The sequence below is a fragment of the Scyliorhinus canicula genome, chromosome 25 (assembly GCF_902713615.1).
Source record: "Scyliorhinus canicula chromosome 25, sScyCan1.1, whole genome shotgun sequence".
Classification (NCBI taxonomy): domain Eukaryota; kingdom Metazoa; phylum Chordata; class Chondrichthyes; order Carcharhiniformes; family Scyliorhinidae; genus Scyliorhinus; species Scyliorhinus canicula.
This window is the reverse complement of record NC_052170.1, coordinates 12674160-12696467: the sequence shown is the minus strand read 5'-3', so window position 1 is coordinate 12696467 and position 22308 is coordinate 12674160. Positions and strand designations below refer to the sequence as shown.

General features: G+C 47.5%; 1 protein-coding gene across 4 annotated transcripts in view; it reads left to right on the top strand.

The window, feature by feature from the left end:
* The first annotated feature begins 822 nt into the window (after nucleotides 1–822).
* The window catches only part of camsap3 (calmodulin regulated spectrin-associated protein family, member 3), a 210047-nt gene continuing 188561 nt past the window's right edge, over nucleotides 823–22308 (top strand). For 2 of the 4 annotated variants that reach the window (XM_038785074.1, XM_038785073.1), the window contains exon 1: nucleotides 824–1302. In XM_038785074.1, the coding sequence (XP_038641002.1) occupies nucleotides 1173–1302 (130 nt within the window). In that variant the 5' untranslated portion in view covers nucleotides 824–1172. Of the gene's footprint in view, nucleotides 1303–22308 lie in introns of all 4 variants that reach the window. The other 2 variants (XM_038785076.1, XM_038785075.1) reach the window with 2 other exon arrangements.

Genomic DNA, 22308 nt, shown 5'->3' with positions numbered 1-22308 from the left:
CTGAGCGCCAGTCACATCGGACCGCCCCAAAACAGCCAATTAAATGCTTTGTTATCAGAGACCTGGGAGCCAACATTTACAGATGCACCATAGAAAGCATCCTATCTGGCTGCATCACAGCCTGGTATGGCAACTGCTCTGCCCAGGACCACAAGAAACTTCAGGGAGTCGTGAACACAGCCCAGTCCATCACACAAACCTGCCTCCCATCCATTGATTCCATCTACACCTCCCGCTGCCTTGGGGAAAGCGGGCAGCATAATCAAAGACCCCTCCCACCCGACCTACTCACTCTTCCAACTTCTTCCATCGGGCAGGAAATACAGAAGTCTGAGAACACGCACGGACAGACTCAAAAACAGCTTCTTCCCCGCTGTCACCAGACTCCTAAACGACCCTCTTATGGACTGACCTCATTAACACTACACCCATGTCTGCTTCATCCGATGCTGGTGTTATGTAGTTACATTGTGTACCTTGTGTTGTCCAATTATGTATTTTCTTTTATTTCCTAAATAATCTGTTGAGCTGCTGGTAGAAAAATATTTTTCACTGTATCTCAGTACACGTGACAAGAAACAAAATCCAATTTGCGCACAGCAAGATCCCACAAACAGCCACGTGATGATGACTGGATCCTGTGGGGCTGGTTACATTCTAGGCATTGTGAGTTAACATTGCAGATTCCACGTCGATGGGCTCACTCTTGATGTATTGTTGCCTCGGGAGGGAAAGTGGGTCAATTCATTGAAAGGATTACAAAGGGGGTGGGGTGGGAGGGACAATGACAGCACACTCCTGACTCTGAATCAGGGAGGCAGAATGCAAAGAGAGAGAGAGAGGGAAAATAAAGAGAGAAAGGCTAAAGGGGGCTAGTCAATGGGATGGTTCCCTCTAGGTGGTGCTGTGTGTGAAGGCAACCCTTTCACCTGGAGAGCAATGACGAAGCGGCCAGAGTCCAACCTCCAGCTCCCAGTGTGAGTCAGCGCAGTTTACCTGGGATACTAGGAGGAAGGCAGCAGCAAAGGGAGGAGGAGGGGTAAAAGAAGAAGGGATTTGCAATGAGAGCTCTTTAACCCAGGCATGGTCCGCAACGCCAGCTCTCAGCCCAGACAAGCCAGTCTCGCCCTGGATCACCCCAACACAGCGGATGGCCGCGCTCCTCTCCTGCTATGGTAGATGTGGGTGAAATGAGCAAGACTTTCCTCGTCCCGGAGATAAAGCCTTTGGACCAGTACGATTTTTCCCGAGCCAAGATTGCAGGGAGCCTCTGCTGGCTGGTGGCCAAATCCTATGGATCAGGTACAGATGTGGGGATGTCCTCTTGGTGTGTGTGTGTGTGTGTGGGGGTGTGGGTGGGGGGTTAGAGAGATGTATCTCCTTTTTCTCCCTGCTATGAGAGGTTGTTATAATGCGCAACCGGAAGATGGTCTGGTTGTAACAAAAAAAAACCCCAGCGACATTGAACCTGCCCCGCAATCCCTGAACTCCCAGCTGGGAATACAATAATAATGTATTATTGTCACAAGTAGGCTTACATTAACACTGCTACAAAATAAGGAGGGGGGGTAGTATTCCCCCACCCCCCCTCTCTTTCCCCCAAAAACATTGCTGTGTTTCATTATAAGGCCACTTTTTAATCAGTCATTTCTGTTTTGGATTCAAAATGAATTAAACATTGGGAGCTTAAATCCCCCCCCTTCTGCTGGAGTCGAACTGCCCGTTGATTTATGGGCCATTGTGCGCTGTGAATCTTTATTCCAGATCGTTTATTTGGGCGAATTGAAAGCAAAAACAACTCATTGTGAGATTGTGCTTCAAACCGTGCGTTGCCATTGAGCTAATGGGTCGGGGTGGGGGCTGAACGATTAATTAAACTGGTTTTAAAAGGATTAAGAAGCAAATGTTGAACTGGGATTGTGTACATGTCTCTTTCTCTATCCCTTCCCTTTCCTCGGGCTGGCTGCCCAGGTTGTGTTAAATGAAATGGCCGTGTTGTGTGTTTTTGAGCGAAGGAGGAAAAAAAAAAGGGATTTATTTCAATTCCCTGCCAACAGCGCCATTGAAGGGCAATTTGCCTGCCTGGTTTAAAGGGACAGGTTGAAATTGTCATGTGTCGTTTTTCATCAGTGGCGAAATTGACCAGCAGCCGGTCAGAGGCGAGCGGGGTGGGAGTAGCCACCCCCACTCTCACTCCCCACTCCCCCTCCACACTCCCCCTCCACAATCCTGTAACAATGGCATTTCAGATCCTCCTGCATTTACTGTATTTAATCCCTTTTTTTTTTGACGGTTCCGGGTCCAACCCTTGGCTCTATCCCTTGATAGCGTGTTATGCAAAAAAAAAATATATATACTTAAATCTAAAGGAGACATTTGCAAAACATTTCAAATTGTCACCACAGAAGTGCAATGGATATTCACATTTTTTGCACAGGCCAAGATGCACTCGATTCAATAATGCAGACATTACAAACACTTGAATGTTTTGATTAGAGTACAGTTGTGTTCAAACGCTGCACATTGGTCATGTTGCCCTCTGCCCTTACGGTTAGATTACGCACACAGTCCGAGGGGGGGGGGGGGGGGGTTTACACGGTTACCGGCCCCTTGGTGTACATTGGCTGCAAGGCCGTACACAGTGGCCTTTCCCCATCTTGGCGAGAGCTGCCCCAGGTTTGAGTGCATCCCTCAGCACGCTGTCCTGGATCTTGGAATGTGCCAGTCTGCAACACTCGGACGAGGACAGTCCTTCGCGCTGGAAGATCAACAGGCAGACCAATGCGAGCCTTTAACCGAATTGGTCATCCTCCAGCAACAGCTAATGTTGGTCCCGGTGTGCATCCCTGGGAACAGCCCATAGAGCACAGAGTCCTGCGTCACGGAGCTGCTCGGGATGAACCTCGACTTTGAGGGCCGAGATTTCGGGCGTGTGGAGGGTAGCCCTTCTCGCCACCAGCCAAGCGAGGTCTTGGTGCTTGTTTGAAGGTTCTGGTGATGCGGCCTTCTGCCAAATGACAATCTGCTCATGGAACCATCTGCCAGGATCTACCATCTCCTTTCCCCGTAAGGCCTCTAGGATGTTGCTTGCAGAATACTGCCCGATGGACTTCTGGTCAAAGGTACTTCTCTAAACTTTTTGGTGAGTGACGGGTGGTACAGCACTGTCCAGCTACTTGGAATATTCTGTGGCAGTGAAGCCAGACCCATCCTTCACAACACTGGAGACAGGAGAACCTCAGCACCTAGTAACATTTGGTGTTTGCGTAATGGGGGTCCACACACCTGGATGCAGCTGCACACTCCTCTTGTGCCTGAATTCATCCTGATAGACTCTGCAAGAGGTTCTATACAACACACAAACGGAACCGAGGGGAGAAAGAAAGAAAGAGAGAGAGAGAGGGCAGCCCTGCCTGACTCAAGATTTGATCAGAAAGCTTTCTGATTCCTGTCCATTGATCACCCGTAAAGTTGTACTTTGATCATGACTCAAGCCAATTGTATAACCGGTTTGGGAGGTCAGTATGCCCTAATGTTGCTTGTTGAAAAGGCCTGGGCGGCTCTAACAATTCTTCATGTTCAGGTCTCCCTGATTGTGGCATAAAAACATGCTGATGGCAGCACGGCGGTGCAGTGGTTAGCATTGCTGCCTCACGGCGCTGAGGTCCCAGGTTCGATCCCGGCTCTGGGTCACTGTCCGTGTGGAGTTTGCACATTCTCCCCGTGTCTGCGTGGGTTTCACCCCCATGACCCAAAGATGTGCCGAGTATGTGGATTGGCCACGCTAAATTGCCCCTTAATTAGAAAAGAATGAATTGGGTACGCTAAATTTATTTTTTAAAACATGCTGAGGAGAGGGGCGTGTTTAGATGACCTGTACAGCTAGTGAGATTGGGGTAAAGTTTTATAATTGACCGTGGGCCATCTGAACCAGATAGTGACGATCATCCCCTGCTTTCAGTCTTCAATCTAAAATATCTCTTGCTGTTTAAATTGGAGAGGGTCCACCTTTAGCTGACACTGAATGGGCAGCACCCGGGGGGGGGGGGGGGGGGGGGGGGGGAATATATGACGATATTTGCACTGTTACAGCAGGTTTGTGGACAGAATTGCTGATCATTCATGTTCAAAATTGCAGAACAGCAAGCTAGATACTCGCTCCTTTTCCTCACAGACTGTGTGTGTTTGTCTCTCTCTCTCTCTCTCTCTCTTTCTCTCTCCTGAACATAGAACATAGAACAGTACAGCACAGAACAGGCCCTTCGGCCCTCGATGTTGTGCCGAGCAATGATCACCCTACTACCTAAACCCACGTAACCCGTATACCCGTAACCCAGCAATCCCTCCATTAACCTTACACTACGGGCAATTTATCATGGCCAATCCACCTAACCTGCACATCTTTGGACTGTGGGAGGAAACCGGAGCACCCGGAGGAAACCCACGCACACACTGGGAGGACGTGCAGACTCCGCACAGACAGTGACCCAGCCGGGAATCGAACCTGGGACCCTGGAGCTGTGAAGCATTGATGCTAACCACCATGCTACCCTGCTACAATGGCTATAGTCAACAAATGATGGCTTGTTTGTATGATCCAAGATATTTGCATTTCTCTTGCACATTACAAGAGCCATCTTCTGTGTAAAAGGAGACCGGTGAGAGATGGATCTTGTCAAATGTTGTGTCCTCTCCGAAGGTTCATGAGGTCTTCTTGAGGTGACGAGCCGTATATGGCATGTCCTGGTCAAGATTCTGCAGGATCTCTCATTTAACAAAATGTCAGGCCTTCAGGAAAAATGGATCTCAAAGAAAGAAATAACTCTGACCGTTCCTCTGTGAGCTGGCACTCTTGACAATTTAATCCATGCTCCACTGCAGCTATATATATATTTTTTATGTATACCTCCCCGAGTATAGACTTGTATTGAGGAGGAAATGGGACTTGCCGTGGGCTTGCTTAGATCTCTCAATTGCGCACAAGCAGGACCATTGAGGTGATTATCAATATTTTACGGTTTTAGTTTTGCCCAATCTTGTGCCATATTTTTTAAAAAAAAATTTCCAGTACCCAATTTAGCCCGGCCAATCCACTTACCCTGCACATCTTTGGGCTGTGGGGGTGAAACCCACGCAGACACGGGGAGAATGCGTAAACTCCACACGGACAGTGACCCAGGGCCGGGATTCGAACCCGGGTCCTCAGCGCCGTAGGCAGCAATGCTAACCACTGTGCTGCCCAGCTTGTGCCATGTTGAAATGTTGAGGGAGGATTTTATTTTCTGAGCCCAGCCTTGCCTTGCGATCGATTTTGATTTTCAGGCGATCCGAGTGTCCCGAGAGCATTTTATGCTTGAAAGTTCCTTGAGGCTTTTAGCAGTCCGTGTAATCTCCAAGCTGATGTGATGTTCAACCTAATCGGCTGCAACTGCTTACCAGGAAGTGTGACAGGCCAAGGAACTGGGCCCATGGTTAGAACCACTCAGTGGAGCGGTAGGAAGCATGTGGTTAAATGGACTGACTGGTTTACAAACAGATGACCCTGTGCTTGGGTTCAGGACCGTGACCTGATTTTATTTTTCATGCTTAATTTCATAGTTTTGAATTTGGCCATAATATATGTGTGTAGTAACCATTTGGTCTGTCTAGCCTTCAATCTATTGAAATTTAAGTTGCATACTCTCACTGATATTTACTTATTTAATTTTTTATTAAATTTAGAGTACCCAATTATTATTTTTTTCTGAGCCGCCTTCTGCAGCTAGTGACATTTTTTTGAGGGTTATAAATTTAAAGTAACCAACTCAATTTTTTCCAATTAAGGGGCAATTTAGCGTGGCCAATCCACCAAACTGCACATCTTTGGGTTGTGGGGGTGAAAACCACGCAGACACGGGGAGAATGTGCAAACTCCACACGGACGGTGACCCAGGGCCGGGATTCGAACCCGGGTCCTCAGCACCCTAGTCCCAGTGCTAGCCACTGCACCACATGCCGCCTCCGTGGCAGACTCTGATAAACATGTATTCCCTTTGTCTGCATTGACTTGTAGTTGGATACAAAGTGCAAAGAAATTGGTGCCACAAAAACTGTTTGGAATTCCTCTCCATGGACAATAGGTCTCAAACGTTCACAATGTGGCCCCACCCTTGAGCATCCCCGGTGTTTTCTGATCGCCTCTGTACCCTCTGCTCTCAAAATGAAAAGTGTGACTTTATGCTTTGCCCTTGTCACGCTGACCTCCCTTCGTTCCTGCCTCGCTTCGGTATTCCTTTCTAATCTTGGCCAGAGGTGGTTCCTATTGTCCTGGGAGAGCTGGGTCAGGTTCCACACCTCCAATGTTGGGAGAACGTCTCCTGTGATGAGATTACAATGAGGTCTTAGTGTCTTTTGTCTCTCTCTCTTGCCTGCTGAGTAAACAGGATCAGGCGAGAACAAGTGATATTGTTGTAGTATCTGAGAAGGCAGTTGATCTGTTTGTACACACTTTATTTCCAGAGAGCCAAGTGGAAGCTTTGTACAAGTGGTCTTGACAGCCCGTACAAGATGTTTTGTCTCTGCTTTTTCCCAACTGTTTTGGGAAGGAAGGATGCGTGTATTTAATTAGGCTTTGGGTAGACATGGATATTTGTGGATGCATTTAAATGAGGTCTTGTTCACCGAGGGCAGCATGGTAGCATAGTGGTTCGCACAGTTGCTTCACAACTCCAGGGTCCCAGGTTCGATTCCCGGCTTGGGTCACAGTCTGTGTGGAGTCTGCACGTTCTCTCCGTGTCTGTGTGGGTTCCCTCTGGGTGCTCCGGTTTCCTCCCACAGTCCAAAGATGTGCAGATTAGGTGGAATGGCCATGATAAATTGCCCTTGGTGTCCAAAAAGGTTAAGTTGGAGTTACTGGGTTAGGGGTTAAGGTAGTTACGTGGGCTTGAGTAGGGTGCTCTTTGTAAGGGTCAGTGCAGACTTGATGGGCTGAATGGCCTCCTTCCACATTAAATTCTAGGATCTATGACCTCAAGTCCAAGTTGAACTCTGGGACCGACTATTCGTAAATCAAGTTACAATTTGTCGATGTTGGTCCCCAATTGTTCTACAGATCATGTGCGCAATAAGTAGTAGAAGAGGGAGGGATTGAGGAGTCTTGTGATAAAACTTGGGGTTGATGCATCAAAGAATGCACCTGACCACTTTCTGGTGTTTGGGTAGTGCTGGCAAAGGCCACATTTATTGTCTAACCCTTGTTGTCCTGTGAAGGTGGTGCTGTGCTTTCTTAATACGTTCTGGTTGCATAGAGTCTCCTAAATCATGCCCAAGTCTCATCACTTTTTATGTTTGTTCCGGGTCAAGGAATGTCTTGATTTAAAAATTCCCATCCTTGTTTTCAAATCCTGCCTTGGCCTCCGCCCTCCCTATCTCGAAACACCAGACCCACAACCCTCCCCAAGATTCCTGGACTCTTTCAACCCTATCCTGTCGTGCATCCCTGATTTTAATCGATCCACCTATGCAGGCAGTGCAGAATTAATTTGTCTAATTCTCTCGTATACCTCCTACCTGGCTTTCCTGTTCATTTTACTGAACTGCTTAACCCTAGCCCCCTCAGTTAATATATCCTATGTAGCTGTGTCAATTTTAGTGCTTTATAATACTCGTCTTGCTGTATAACTGAATGAATCGTTAAACTTCAAATTACATTGCGAATCAACTTGGTACATGAGGCTTGGGAGAGGAGGGGTCCTGTAGCTGAACCAGAGTTTTGACAACAATGCCGTAACCTACGTGGTAATTTTTCTCGGCCTGCCCACATATATTACTGAATTCATGGGGCAGCACGGTGGCGCAGTGGGTTAGCCCTGCTGCCTCACGGCGCCGAGGTCCCAGGTTCGATCCTGGCTCTGGGTCACTGTCCGTGTGGAGTTTGCACATTCTCCCCGTGTTTGCGTGGGTTTCGCCCCCACAACACGGTCGGTGGATTGGCCACGCTAAATTGATCCTTAATTTTACAAAAAATGAATTGGGTACTCTAAATTTTTTTTTTTTTTAATTACTGAATTCATTTTCTTCAGTTCGTCAACCTCTTGTGCTCATTCAGTACCATATTCGCTATACCTATGAACACTGTGGGAATAATGGTCTTTTAATTCGCCCTCATTTTTAGTTCGGCCAGTATAGCTCAGTGGGCACTACAGCTGAATCGTGAAGCAGAGTGAGGCCAATTGTGCGGGTTCAATCCGCACACCGGCTGAGGTTGCTCATGAAGGTTCCACCTTCTCAACCTGAGGTGTGGTGACCCTCAGTTAAACAACCACCACCACCAATCGGCTCTCTCCACAACCCCCCCCCCCCCCCCCACACCACCTCGTCCTCAAAGGGGAAAGCAGCCTATGGTCATCTGGGACTATGGCGACTTCACTTGTGGTTTGTAAGAAATTGTTGCCTTGCTAATAAACTTTCCTCAGATCATGTTTTCAGTTGCTGCTTTTGACTTGTCGCTGGCGGTTTTAGAGACTGGTTTAGCACACTGGGCTAAATCGCTGACTTTGAAAGCAGTCCGAGGCAGGCCAGCAGCACGGTTCAATTCCCGTACCAGCCTCCCCGAACAGGTGCCGGAATGTGGCGACTAGGGGCTTTTCACAGGAACTTCATTGAAGCCTACTTGTGACAGTAAGCGATTTTCATAATTGATGGACCATCAGTGATAGACAAAGCGAGTTATGGAATTAAATTGTGCCTTCAATACACTGAGATGTGTGCCTGACTGCTGCTGATCCCTCACTGGGGGGGCAGGGCCACAGATCAGCCAACTATATACAAAGCCTGAGGGGCGGAGCCAACAGAAGCAGCAACAACAACAGTAAGTAACAATGGAACAAACAATAACAGTGAATATATATATGCAGCAGTGAGTAACAGTGCAGCGTGGTTCACCACAGTAGTAGTATTGTGCAGGATGGTGGATAGCATCGAATGATTGTCGATAAGCACTGCCTTTTAGGTGAATACATGTTGTGCCAGAATGATTGTTCTTGGAGCAGGGAAGGTAATACCACTGTGTGTGTGTGTGTGTGTGTGTGTGTGTGTGTATATATATATATATATGTGTGTGCCTCTATTAGGGGATGTACAATAGTACCTGCTATTACAGATTTGTCGGTAAGCCCCTGCCGGCTAGCTCCGCCCACAGGGAGCAGTGTAAATATCCATGAGGTCTCCTGAGCTGCCATTTTTACAGCTCCACTTGAGGGAATAACATCTCACAGTAATAAAGCCTCTTTTGTACCGTTTCGTGTTTCTGTGTGCAATTGTTAACGCATCAGGCAAATTTAAAATGGTGCTCAAAGTCATGAATGTGTTTTTGAGAGATTAACTGAAGAGAAATGCTTTGTGGTCCAGGAAGGTTAGTCACCAGAAGTCACTGCTAAATTGGCATAAGCGCTGGGGGAGATTAGATTTTCTGTGCGATGGGTTAAGATCTGGCATACGCTACCTGAAAGGCCGACAGGAGCAGGTTCAGTAGTAACTATTCATGGAGGAAGGGAAACATTTGCAGGTCTGTCTGGACTGGAGCTAAATAAACATCTTCATAAGAGCTTGGGAAAGGCATGGCGACCTGAATGGCCTATCTCCCTCTGATTCTATGATAATTCTATGGTTGGAGACATGGTGTTACCGCCAATCGCTACATGTGCTGTACCCGATCATTTTGTGTTAATTCTTGACTGGTGGCTTCAGAATCTGATTGTGAGAATGAATTATGATTTGGTCAGGTTCACTTCCATCATCACATTTCCCAAGGACGTTCTCCTCTTGGTGGAGAAAAATGCATCTTTTTGACGTCTTTAGTGTGGTTAGCCAGTGGATTTGTTCTTCCCTATAGCTTAAGGAACTCAAAACTATCCCAAGAGGTGAAGTGTGTGTGAAAATTGCTTTTATGGATTGGATACGTGTACCAAGGTACAGTGAAAAGTATTTTTCTGCGAGCAGCTCAACAGATCATTGGACATTAAAAGAAAATACATAATAGGGCAACACAAGGTACACAATGTAATTTACATAAGCATTGGCATCGGGTGAAGCATACAGGGGTGTAGTCATAATTAGGTCAGTCCATAAGAGGGTCGTTTAGGAGTCTGGTGACAGTGGGGAAGAAGCTGTTTTTGAGTCTGTCCATGCATGTTCTCAGATTTCTGTATCTCCTGCCTGGTGGAAGAAGTTGGAAGAGTGAGTAAGCCGGGTGGGAGGGGTCTTTGATTATGCTGCCTGCTTTCCGCCAGGCAGCGGGAGGTGTAGATGGAGTCAATGGATGGGAGGCAGGTTCGTGTGATGGACTGGGCTGTGTTCACGACTCTCTGAAGTTTCTTGCGGTCTTGGGCCGAGCAGTTGCCATCCCAGGCTGTGATGCAATATGTGGGCTGGCAGAGAAAAATATTTTGTGATGAGCAATGAGGGCCAGGTGTAGTGAGGACACAATCGTGACCTTCCTTCGGTTGTCTTTCACACTCCAGTCTGTTCTCGTTAGCTACTACAACAACCCATTGTATCTCTATAGCATCCTAAATGTAGTAAAATGACCTGCGGAGGTTCATGTGATTATCAAAAAGAAATTTGACCCTGAGCCATCTTGTTTTCCCCAGAGCTCATTTCAACACTGAAATAGACTCTCTTCTGTTTATAAGAGTGTGTACTACATCCATTATAGGTCCAGCCTGTGCTCTTAGTAGATTTCTGACCATTTCTGAATAGTCCTGCTTGCTTCTACTTGCATCAGCTGGTTTATTGAGCCCTGCCCTCTGCGGACCATTGTAATACAGAATGAAGCCAATTTGTTCTAACTGGCTCTCTGAAGAGCTGTTCACTTTCACCGTTCAAATTTTAATTTTTCATGTAGCTTTTGAAAAGGAAGAGGGGTAGCACAAGAGGTTAACACTGCTGCCTCACGGGCAACACGGTGGCCTAGTGGTTAGCACAACCGCCTCACGGCGCTGAGGTCCCAGGTTCGATCCTGGCTCTGGGTCACTGTCCGTGTGGAGTTTGCACATTCTCCCCGTGTCTGCGTGGGTTTCGCCCCCACAACCCAAAGATGTGCAGGGTAGGTGGATTGGCCATGCTAAATTGCCCCTTAATTGGAAAAAATAATTGGGTAATCTAAAATTAAAAAAAAAACACTGCTGCCTCACATCGCCAGGGACCCAGGTTCGCTTCCGGCCTTGGGTGACTGTGTAGCGTTTGCATGTTCTCCCCGTGTCTGCGTGGGATGTGCAGGTTAGGTGGATTGGCTGTTGTGGGGTTACGGGGATAGGGTGGGGTGTGGACATTGGTGCTCCTTCAAAGGGTCGGTAGAGACTCGATGGGCCGAATTGCCTCCTCCTACACTGTGGGGATACAAAGACCTCCACTTCCGCCATTACTCCTGAAACCTACTTCAAAACTTACCTCGTCAAATCCTTCATAATACCAAATTTTTTTTATTCTCCCAGTTTCAAACAGTTTTTGAATTCCAATTCCTCCATCAGGACGTTGTGTGATTGATATGTACGGCCATTTGAAACATCATTGCAACACTCTGTGAAAACCGCTTCCACCTCTGTGCTTTCTCCAGCACTCCACCATTCTACCCTAGTTCAGATGTGTTTCTATGTAAATGCTTTGCTCCTTTAGGTTGATTTTTCACTCTAGTCACACGCCTGAGTCTAATTACTGCCTGTGGGTAAAGGAGCTGATGAATTGTGGGAAGGGATTAACCAGCAAAAGAAAGTCATCGGTTTGGTTAATCAAATTAAGCCAATAATCGTGACCTGGTAAATTGAACGAACCAGAACACACTCTGGAGATGATTGAACCGGACTTGCTGCTTGATTTCACAAGCAGTGTGTATTTGTTACAAATTCCAATGTTCAGAACTCTTCATGTTTCTCAAATTGGGATCTGAATGCTGGAGGTCAGTGAAGACACAAGAGGCCAACGGCTTTCATAACTGTAGCCCATGTGCGATCTTAAGACATCTACTGGCCAACTGTGAGGTCCTGGACAGGAAGACTGGCTGCTACAGGTCGGATCACCCTGAAGAAATGCTAAATAAGATGGGTCGGATCCATGCAATCGATGTTGCAAGAGTGAATACTGACGGTCACTCTTGGGTGAGGAAGTTTAATTTGTATCGTTCGAGGCAGACCGTAACTAAAACAGAAATTGAACTGAATGCCAGGGGTGGCACTGCTGCCTCTCAGCTCCAGGGTCCCAGGTTCGATTCCCGGGCTTGGGTCACTATCTGTGTGGAGTTTGCATGTTCTCCCCGTGTCTGCGTGGGTTTCCTCCGGGTGCTCCAGTTTCCTCCCACAGTCAAAAGATGTGCAGGTTATAGGACGGGGGAGTAGGCCCTCTTTTTCAAAGGGGAAGGCAGACCTGATGGACTCCTGCACAGGGGTTCTATGAAAAAGGGAAACGGAACAAAACTAACCCTCCCAGTTTCTAAGGGAATAATAAGGTTTGGTCCTAGAACCACCAAAACCTCTGTCAAACTGAGCATAAGAAATAAAAGCGTCAGTCCACAGTCAATACTGTGGCTACAAGGCTGATAATTCTTCAGCGAATAACTCTCCTCCTGACTCGAGCCTGTCCGCATCCACAAAGCACAGGACCAAGGTCATCCACTTGCCTGATTTGAGTGCAGCTCCAACAGCGCAAACTCCATCCCTTCCGCTGGATTGGCACCCCATCCACCACTGACTAACGCTATGCACCATCTGCAGGATGCAAGGCTGCAACTCGCCCAGGCTCCTTTGACAGCACCTACCCCCTGGAAGGGAAAGGGCGGTAGGTGCATGGGTGTCATAGAATCCCTCCAGTGCAGGAGGAGGCCACTTGGACCATCAAGCCTGCACATTTTTGGACTGTGGGAGGAAACTGGAGCACCCGGAGGAAACGCACATGGACACAGGGAGAACGTGCAAACTCCACACAGGCACCCAAGGCTGGAATTGAACCAGTATCCCTGGTAGCAGTGCTAAGTGGGTTACCTGCATGCCATCTTCCTAACTCCGGTCATAGAATTTACAGTGCAGAAGGAGGCCATCGAAAGAGCACCCTACCCAAGGTCCATCGAAAGAGCACCCTACCCAAGGTCCACACCTCCACCCTATCCCCATAACCCAGTAACCCCACCCAACACTAAGGGCAATTTTGGACACTAAGGGCAATATATTACGGCCAATCCACCTAACCTGCACATCTTTGGACTGTGGGAGGAAACCGGAGCACCCGGAGGAAACCCACGCACACACGGGGAGAACGTGCAGACTCCGCACAGACAGTGACCCAAGCCGGGAATTGAACCTGTGACCCTGGAGCTGTGAAGCAATTGTGCTATCCACAATGCTACCGTGCTGCCCAGTCTAACCATGGCAAGCAGGTGATAAACTAAAAGTTTCCTAATCTGAACTAAAATTTAAAGAATGACACAAAAACTGCTTAATTTGTGTAAACAAATTTGAATATTCAGCTTTGGCTCGAGCTGTTAATACTGATCTGCGAAGAACATTTTAATAAGGCCTCTCGATGTCCCGAAGCTTTGTCAACTAAGCACTTTTTTTGTCTATTCCTACACGGTGAGCTTGGCCAGAATTTATCGTCCAGCCCTAATCGAGCCCTAATGGATTTACTTGCCCATGTTGGAGGGCAGTCGATCAACAACACTATCTGAGGACCCAGGTTAGATCCCGGCCCCGGGTCACTGTCTGTGTGGAGTTTGCACATTCTCCCCATGTCTGTGTGGGTCTCGCCCCCCACAACCCAAAAAGATGTTCGGGGTAGGTGGATTGACCACGCTAAATTACCCTTAATTGGGGGAGGGGGAGAAAAGAATGGATAAATTTTATTTCAAAAAAATAGGGGAACAAAATCAACCACATTATGACTGGTTATGGAGCCGTATGGGCCAGATCAAGTAAAGATGGTAGATTTCTCCCCCCATCCCCCTCTTAAACACAGTAGTGAATCAGATGGGGGTTTGGGGGCAATCTGATCATTTTGCAGAGTTGTGATCCCTGTCACACTCGGGGCCGTTTAGCACACTGGGCTAAATCGCTGGCTTTGAAAGCAGACCAAGCAGGCGAGCAGCACGGTTCGATTCCCGTAACAGCCTCCCCGAACAGGCGCCGGAATGTGGCGACTAGGGGCTTTTCACAGTAACTTCATTGAAGCCTACTTGTGACAATAAGCGATTTTCATTTTCAATGGTAGCCAATTTACGCATGCAAGCTTGTGATGACTGACCAGACCATCTCTTTTAGCTGAGGGATACATTTTGGTCTTGATCTGAAGTGAGCCATCCCGGTCACATTGACTGACGTCGCTGCAATGATTGAAATCAGCGAGGAATGTGTTACAAGACAAACTTGTCACGGACCAAGCAACATTGTTCTGTATGAAGTTGACGTCTTCCTCTTTTTTTAAAAAAGAAAAAAGTGTTGGATATCGCCATCAAGGATACCAGGTTAGATCAGTTACAGTCTCAATCTTCCCCTCTGCCCGTCAGTACTGAACCAAGTTTAGCAATAGGGGAATTAAATGGTTAAAAGGCCTCCAGTGTTGGAGGGAAAATAAGACCTCCTCCTCTACCCCCGAGCAATGTAATCTGATTCCATGAATTTGAAAATGATTTTGCAAGCAACTCTGCAGTTCTGCTGCTTAAACTATCGATACCTCAGTTGCTAGCTGTTGTGTATACCAAGACCACACTCCCATCAGACAGTGCATCGAAGGGAGTGGACTAAACTTGTGAACAGGGGAGAATTTTTCTTCTATATCATAAGTCCTACAGTCTTTGAGGGCGGCATGTGGCGCAGTGGTTAGCACTGGGACTGCGGCACTGAGGACCCGGGTTCGAATCCCGGCTCTGGGTTTGTACATTTCTCCCCGTGTCTGCGTGGGTCTCACCCCCACGACCCAAAGATGTGCAGGTTAGGTGGCTTGGCCACGCTAAATTGCCCCTTGATTGGAAAACAAAAAAATAATTGGGTACTCTAAATTTATCCCAAAAAAATAAGTCCTACGGTCTTCGAACAACCGGAACTTTCTAGAAAGTCCACTGATTCTCACGTGTGTTCGTGACAAACCTGGAACTGGGTTTACAACTGTCCTATTGTGCGTTCAATTTGAATACAAGATTATACAATATACAAAATATTTCTCCCTCTTTCACATTGGCTTTCCTGTTGCAAAGTGCTTTACTTCCAATGAATTACTTCAACAATGTTTTTTTTTAAAAACGTGGGAGATATAGCAACCAGTATGTGCACAGCAAGCATTGTGGTAATGACCTGAATCATAGCCTCCCTACTGTGCAGATGGAGGTCATTCGGCCCATCAAGTCTGCACTGACCCTCTGAACAGCGCCACCTAACCTGCACATCTTCGGACTATGGGGCAGAAACCCGCACAGACACTGTGAGAATGTGCAAACTCAGTCACCAAAGGCCGGAATTGAACCTGGGTCCCTGGTGCAGTGAGGCAGCAGTGCTAACCCGCTGTGCTGCCTCATGCTGCTTTAGGGACTTTGGGAAGAAGTTGTCTGCTTTCATTTGCAATATGTGTGGGGGGGGTTCTTGGCATCCACCAGAGGATGAAAATGGCGCCTTGGTTTATCGTTTCGCCTCTTCCTGTCCAAGACTGTCTCCGTACTACACTGTTAGTGTCAGCCTAGACGAAGGGTTTGAAGTCTCGAATGGGAACGCTCAGGTTCTTGTCAATCAGGTGATAATGCCGCCAGCTAAAAGATCTTGTGACTCTTTCTTTTATTTATATTTTGCAAAAGAGCCGGGGACTTCTTTCTGCTGTCCCTCAGCCAGATGCACTTGATGCATTATCTGACCATTGCTTGTGGGATCTTGCTTTGCCTCAAAATCAACTTCCTCGTTTCCTACATTACACACTTCACAAAGAGTTACGTCATTAGCCTTCAGGGCAGCACGGTAGCATTGTGGATAGCACAATGGCTTCACAGCTCCAGGGTCCCAGGTTCGATTCCGGCTTGGGTCACTGCCTGTGCGGAGTCTGCACATCCTCCCCGTGTCTGCGTGGGTTTCCTCCGGGTGCTCCGGTTTCCTCCCACAGTCCAAAGATGTGCAGGTTAGGTGGATTGGCCATGATAAATTGCCCTTATTGTCCAAAATTGCCCTTAGTGTTGGGTGGGGTTACTGGGATAGGGGGAGGTGTTGACCTTGGGTAGGGATGCTCTTTCCAAGAGCCGGTGCAGACTCGATGGGCCGAATGGCCTCCTTCTTCACTGTAAATTCTATAATAATTCTATGAGGCACCCTGAGGTTGCGCGGAGCACTAGATAAACACATGTCCTTTTTTTTAGTATATGGAGGGAACCACTTTGTTAACTATGGCCTTGATTGGGATTGTTGGGAGAGGGTATATAGTAGCTCAGTGAGGAATGTCTTTGTTTGTAATCACTTCAATGCTGTCTACAGAACAAAGTGGTCTTGCATCTCCTAACTGTGCGGTACATGATATACATTTGGAGCACATTCCTGGTCCTACTGTTGAACTGCTCTTTTATAGTCATCCTTCAGATCGAGAGCTGCTTCAGAGTTTGTCCATTTACGGCTGCCCATTTCTATCTACTCGGTGTTTTGGTGCTGGAATGGGGATTTCGATGAGTCGTACATGCAGCCTTCCTGCATCCCCATTCTCATGCCTCCTCTCTTCCTACAACCCTGCCAGAACTCGGGCAGTCCAGCAACTGTGGCCTGTTGGCCAGCTCGTTGCTGGATAGAACCTTCAATCTCGAATAGGTGTCTGGAGCCACGTGCAGCTCTTTCACCTCTTCATTTGCCGCCTTGCTGGTCCTAACTTTTTTCCACATGGATCACGTTAGCATGGAACAGGTTGTATTTTTTTTGTTATTGCGCAGCACTTCAAACAATTGTAACGAAAGAGTCGGGTGGAATTTTCCCGTATCTTTCTTTTTTTGCATCAGGCTCTGACTGAGAACTGGCTGTGTAGCTCTCCAGCTGGTCTTCACAGCCCCTTCTGGTAAAACAAAATCGGGCGTGGTTTAGACAGTCACTGCTGCGGGGCCTGATGGTGCCAGCAATGTTGGCTCCGCAGAGATTATGGTGCCCTGGTCTAGGAATTGCAGGCCCAGTTAGAAAAGTGATGGCGGGGCCCCTACTCTTTTACAAAAGTAAAAATTTATGTATGTTTATATTTCGTGTAGTATGCTCGTCTTTAACCAAAAAAAAACATTAAATGCTTGATATACTAAAATTTTGAAAGTTTTATTTTTTTAACCAGTTTTAGTTTTGAAAAACACCTGATGCGACTGTTAGAATACAGAAAAGGCTTCAAACGGTAACTCTGGCGCGGGGCCCCTTAAGGTGCGGGGCCCAATTTGATAAAATTGGTCAAATAGGCTTAAAACCGGCCCTGCCCTGGTCGTAGAAAGCACTCCCACCACAGCATTGGGACCCGGGGGGAATCCCCTCGACTGATTCGCAATTTTTAAAAAATGGCTTTCGTAAACCTCGCCGGTGTGACGTCACGTTGGCAAGATTTGGCTATTCCATGATGGGGCCACCACTTGGCAGGAGCCTCACGAATTAAATTGAAATTAACGTAAAAGCGTTGCAATGAGGTGCACGCCCTTGTTTGGGTGTGAACCTCACTAGACCTGCGGCGAGGCGTGCGGGATAATCAGGAAACCAAATCTTGCTGCTTCCCCGATTTCTCTCGATTGTAAACCTCCCCGCCCCCGCCTTCTTGTGCTCAAATAAGCTTGTATCGATATGATAGCTACATTGTGATAAGGAGCCTCATGACTGTAACCATTGTTGCTTCTGATAGAACAGCGATGATTAATTATTCTGTGCTATTCAAAGCTATATTTACCTCACAAAAACCATAGGAAAAGATATTCTCATTCTATGCATCTTAAATTAAAAGGTGATTTTACTAACACCTGTATAAAAGTAAAAATGTCAGATTTTGATCCATTTATTAATGTTTGTTCTGCACTCTGGGCACTCAGTAATTTGTTTTCGAAGCCCCATTATCGTCTTGCGGTTGTTTTTATTGTCGGCATCTTCTTGAGGCTCTTCAAGAAAAAAATGTTGTTGATCCCTAACCTAGGCCTCGTGCTCTGGGGTGCCCCTGCACCTCTTAAAACTGACCACTCTTATCGCTTTTCGGCCTTTTGGCTAAGGTCGAGCGTGAGGTCAGCTGTAATGCCTGAATCTGGTATGTCTGTCTTGTGGGGACCTTTTAATTGGAGTTGTGTTTTGGAGCAGGCAAGGAGCTGGATTAGAGGTTTGCCCCTGACCCACCCTCTTGAGCTCTGGCTTTGTAACTCTGATAAAGTAATAAATAAAAAAATGATCAGTTTTCTTTAATAGAATACACGTTGTGGACATATTGGATTGTTTGGAAACGGTATACCAAACAGGAATAGGTGAATAATGGCTACAATTGCTTGCTGCAGTGAGGAATCTGAGGGCTGTGAAATAGGTTTGCTCCAATTCTTCAATCTAATTGGAGCCACGTTCAATTTGCTGCCCTTGTTTCTTTTGCAAGAAAATCTTACAAAGTAATTTTGAAAAATATTTTGCATTTGACAGCGTTCGCCAAAAGAGAAATGATTATTTCTTTAATCTGTTTCTTTGTTGCCATTTTAAAATCTGAAAACAGCAGCACTGTGGCGCAGTGGTTAGCACTGCTGCCTCACGGCGCCGAGGTCCCAGGTTCGATCCCGGCTCTGGGTCACTGTCCGTGTGGAGTTTGCACATTCTCCCCGTGTCTGCGTGGGTCTCACCCCCACGACCCAAAGATGTGCAGGGTAGGTGGGTTGACCATGCTAAATTGCCCCTTAATTCGAAAAAAATGAATTGGGTACTCTAAATTTATTTTTAAAAAAAGAAAAAAAATCTGAAAATATTGTTCTTCTGCCTAAAGGATTAGGCTTATTCCTCTCTAGTTCCTTCTTCCTCTTGCTCACTCCCCGCCCCCTCCTCTTGTACTCTACTAAATTTTGAAATCATATTAAACATGAAGTGACCAGGGCAGCACGGTGGCCTAGTGGTTAGCACAACCGCCTCACGGCGCTGAGGTCCCAGGTTCGATCCCGGCTCTGGGTCACTGTCCGTGTGGAGTTTGCACATTCTCCCCGTGTCTGCGTGGGTTTCGCCCCCACAACCCAAAAATGTGCAGAGTAGGTGGATTGGCCACGCTAAAAAGCCCCTTCATTGGAAAAAATAATTGGGTAATCTAAATTTATTTAAAAAAAAACATGAAGTGACCTTTTGGCAGGGTTTAGGAACAATAGGTAGGATCATCTCCAGTTTCCTTGCACAAGACCCGAAAGACGTGCTTGTTAGGTGAATTGGACATTCTGAAAATGAAATGAAAATCGCTTATTGTCACAAGTAGGCTTCAAATGAAGTTACTGTGAAAATCCCCAAGTCGCCACATTCCGGCGCCTGTCCGGGGAGGCTGGTACGGGATTTGAACCGTGCTGCTGGCCTGCCCTGGTCTGCTTTCAAAGCCAGCGATTTAGCCCAGTGTGCTAAACCAGCCCCGAAAACCCACGCAGACACGGGGAGAATGTGCAAACTCCACACAGACAGTGACCCAGAGCCGGGATCGAACTTGGGACCTCGGCGCCGTGAGGCAGCAGTGCTAACCCACTGCGCCACCGCGCTGCCCTCAGTGTAACCGAACAGGCGCCGGAGTGTGGCGACCAGGGGCTTTTCACAGTAACTTCGTTGCAGTGTTAACGTAAGCCTACTTGTGACACGAAAAAAGATTCATTTTTTGTGGTGAATGTATTCACCTCAGTATGAACTGTCTGTATAGTGCTGTGACCTATGACCTTGTACTGGAACCCCGGTGGGCTCTGGCTCCGCCCTCCCTGGGGCGATATATAGACCGGCCACCTGTGGGTGGTATTCATTTGTACAGTAGACACTGGCAGGCGAGATCCTGGATAATAAAGCCTTATATTCACTCGTTCTCACAGTGAATTGACGGGAGAACATTACTATTCAAGCAGGAATCTCTAGTTCAGTTACAATTGGGCAACATTTGAGCCTGTACTTCACCTTTCAGATTGGTGCAGTCATTCTGACAGTATCAATGGCTGTGGTTTAGGTGGCTGTTACTGTTGTCAATTTTCTGATGCTCTGACGATGGTGTGCGTTTGGCACGCTAAGGTTTTCCCAGCAATGTTGGGCTCCGAGTAGCTGTTCAGGCTTGGCTCGGCCAGCATTTAATGCCCATCCCTAGCTGCCCTTGAGAAGGTGGTGGTGAGTTGCCACCTTGAACCGCTGCAGTTCATGTGGTGTAGGTACACCCACAGTGCTGTTAGGGATGGGGTTCCAGGATTTTGACCCAGTCACCGTGAAGTAACGGCCGATTATATTTCCAAGTCAGGACACCGAGTGTCTTGGAGGGGTGGTGGGGCTCCCAGGGATCTGCTGCCTTTGTCCTTCTAGATGGTGATGGTCGTGGGTTTGGAAGGTGCTGCCTAAGGAGCCTTGGTGAGTTCCTTCTGTGCATCTTGTAGATGGGACATACGGCCGCTACTGTGTATCGGTTGTGGAGGGATGAATGTTTGTTGGCGGGGATGCCAATCAAGCGGGGCTGCTTTGCCCTGGAGGGTGGCTTGGGAGTGTTGTTGAAGCTGAACTCACCCAGGCAAGTGGAGAGTATTCCATCACATTCCTGCCTTGTGCCTTTTGTAGGTCGTGGGCAGGCTTTGGGGAGGCAGCGATTGAGTTACTCACCGTAGGATTCCTCGCCTCTGTGACCTGTAGCCAGTGTTTAGATGGCTCGCCCAGTTCAGTTTCTGACCAATGGTAACCCCTCCTGATGCTAGTGGGGGATTCGGTGATGGCAATGCCATTGAATATCAAGCGGCAATGGGCATCTGCAGACCTTGTGACACTTTTGGGTCTGGCTGCTTGGTGTAGGAAAGGGGGTGTCAAGAAAGCTGGCATGATGGAAAGCCAGTGGGAGTAGGAGGGCAGGGTGCATGGAAGCAGGAGGGCACATGATGCATCCCGCAATATGTTCAACCCAAGTTGGCAACCCATCAACCCGAGATTGTGAAACCCAACTTGTGGAATAGGGGGCCTTGGATTTAAGTGATGGTGTGTGTAGGAACTTTGTATTCTCTTCAGATGCCTACTTCTCTCACAGCTTCCAGCTCGTCCTACAGTTTGGTTATTTTCCTCTGAATCTTCACCCAGGCTTAACCAATCGAACACAGTGAGCGTCAAAAATAAATAGATTCTCCGTAATCAAGCACCGAACAATTTAACTTGCTGAATCACGACCGTGCCGAAGGAGGCCATTCAGCCCATCCTACTTGGGCCCACTCCCTGAAACCGAGTGGAGGTGTTGACCTTGGGTAGGGTGCGCTTTCCAAGAGCCGGTGCAGACTCGATGGGCCGAATGGCCTCCTGCAACGACAGTGCAGAAGGAGGCCATTCAGCCCATCCTACTTGGGCCCACTCCCTGAAACCGAGTGGAGGTGTTGACCTTGGGTAGGGTGCTCTTTCCAAGAGCCGGTGCAGACTCGATGGGCCGAATGGCCTCCTGCACTGTAAATTCTATGATAATCTATAATCTAGGAGAAAGGTTCAGCACAACATCGTGGGCCGAAGGGCCTGTTCTGTGCTGTATTTTCCTATGCTTTCCATGTTCTAAGTAACCCCATGTAAATTTAAAAAAAATAAATTTAGAGGACCCAATTATTTTATTTTCCAAATAAGGGACCATTTAACGTGGCCAATCCACCCACCCACCTTGCACGTCTTTGGGTTGTGGGGGCGAAACCACGCAGTCATGGGGGAGGATGTGCAAACTCCACACGGACAGTGACCCGGGGCCGGGATCGAACCCGGGTAACCCCATCGAACTAAGGAAATCTAACCCAGCTACCTGGCTCCATGCGATACAGGGGGGGGGGGGTGGGGGGAGGGTGCTGTGAATTTAACCAATAATATTTGGAATTTGAATTGATCTTGCATCCTTACTCCCTCACTTCCAGTCCCTGACAGATGCTGGAACTTTGGGCGGATGTACATCGTGTGTTTTAACACAACAGAACCTGCAGGTGCACTTGTGTGTAAAACTTATAAATTATTGATGTTGAAAGCTTCAGCTTGTTTGTTGTCATTTTTAAAGAGGGAACAGAGCGGATTCCATAATGACCCAAACGTCCAGGATGCCCAGTGATGCAGCGTGTGACGAAGTGTTCTGGGACCCCTGCCTCTTATCTCCATTTTGGCTACAAATCTGTCCGGCCCCCTC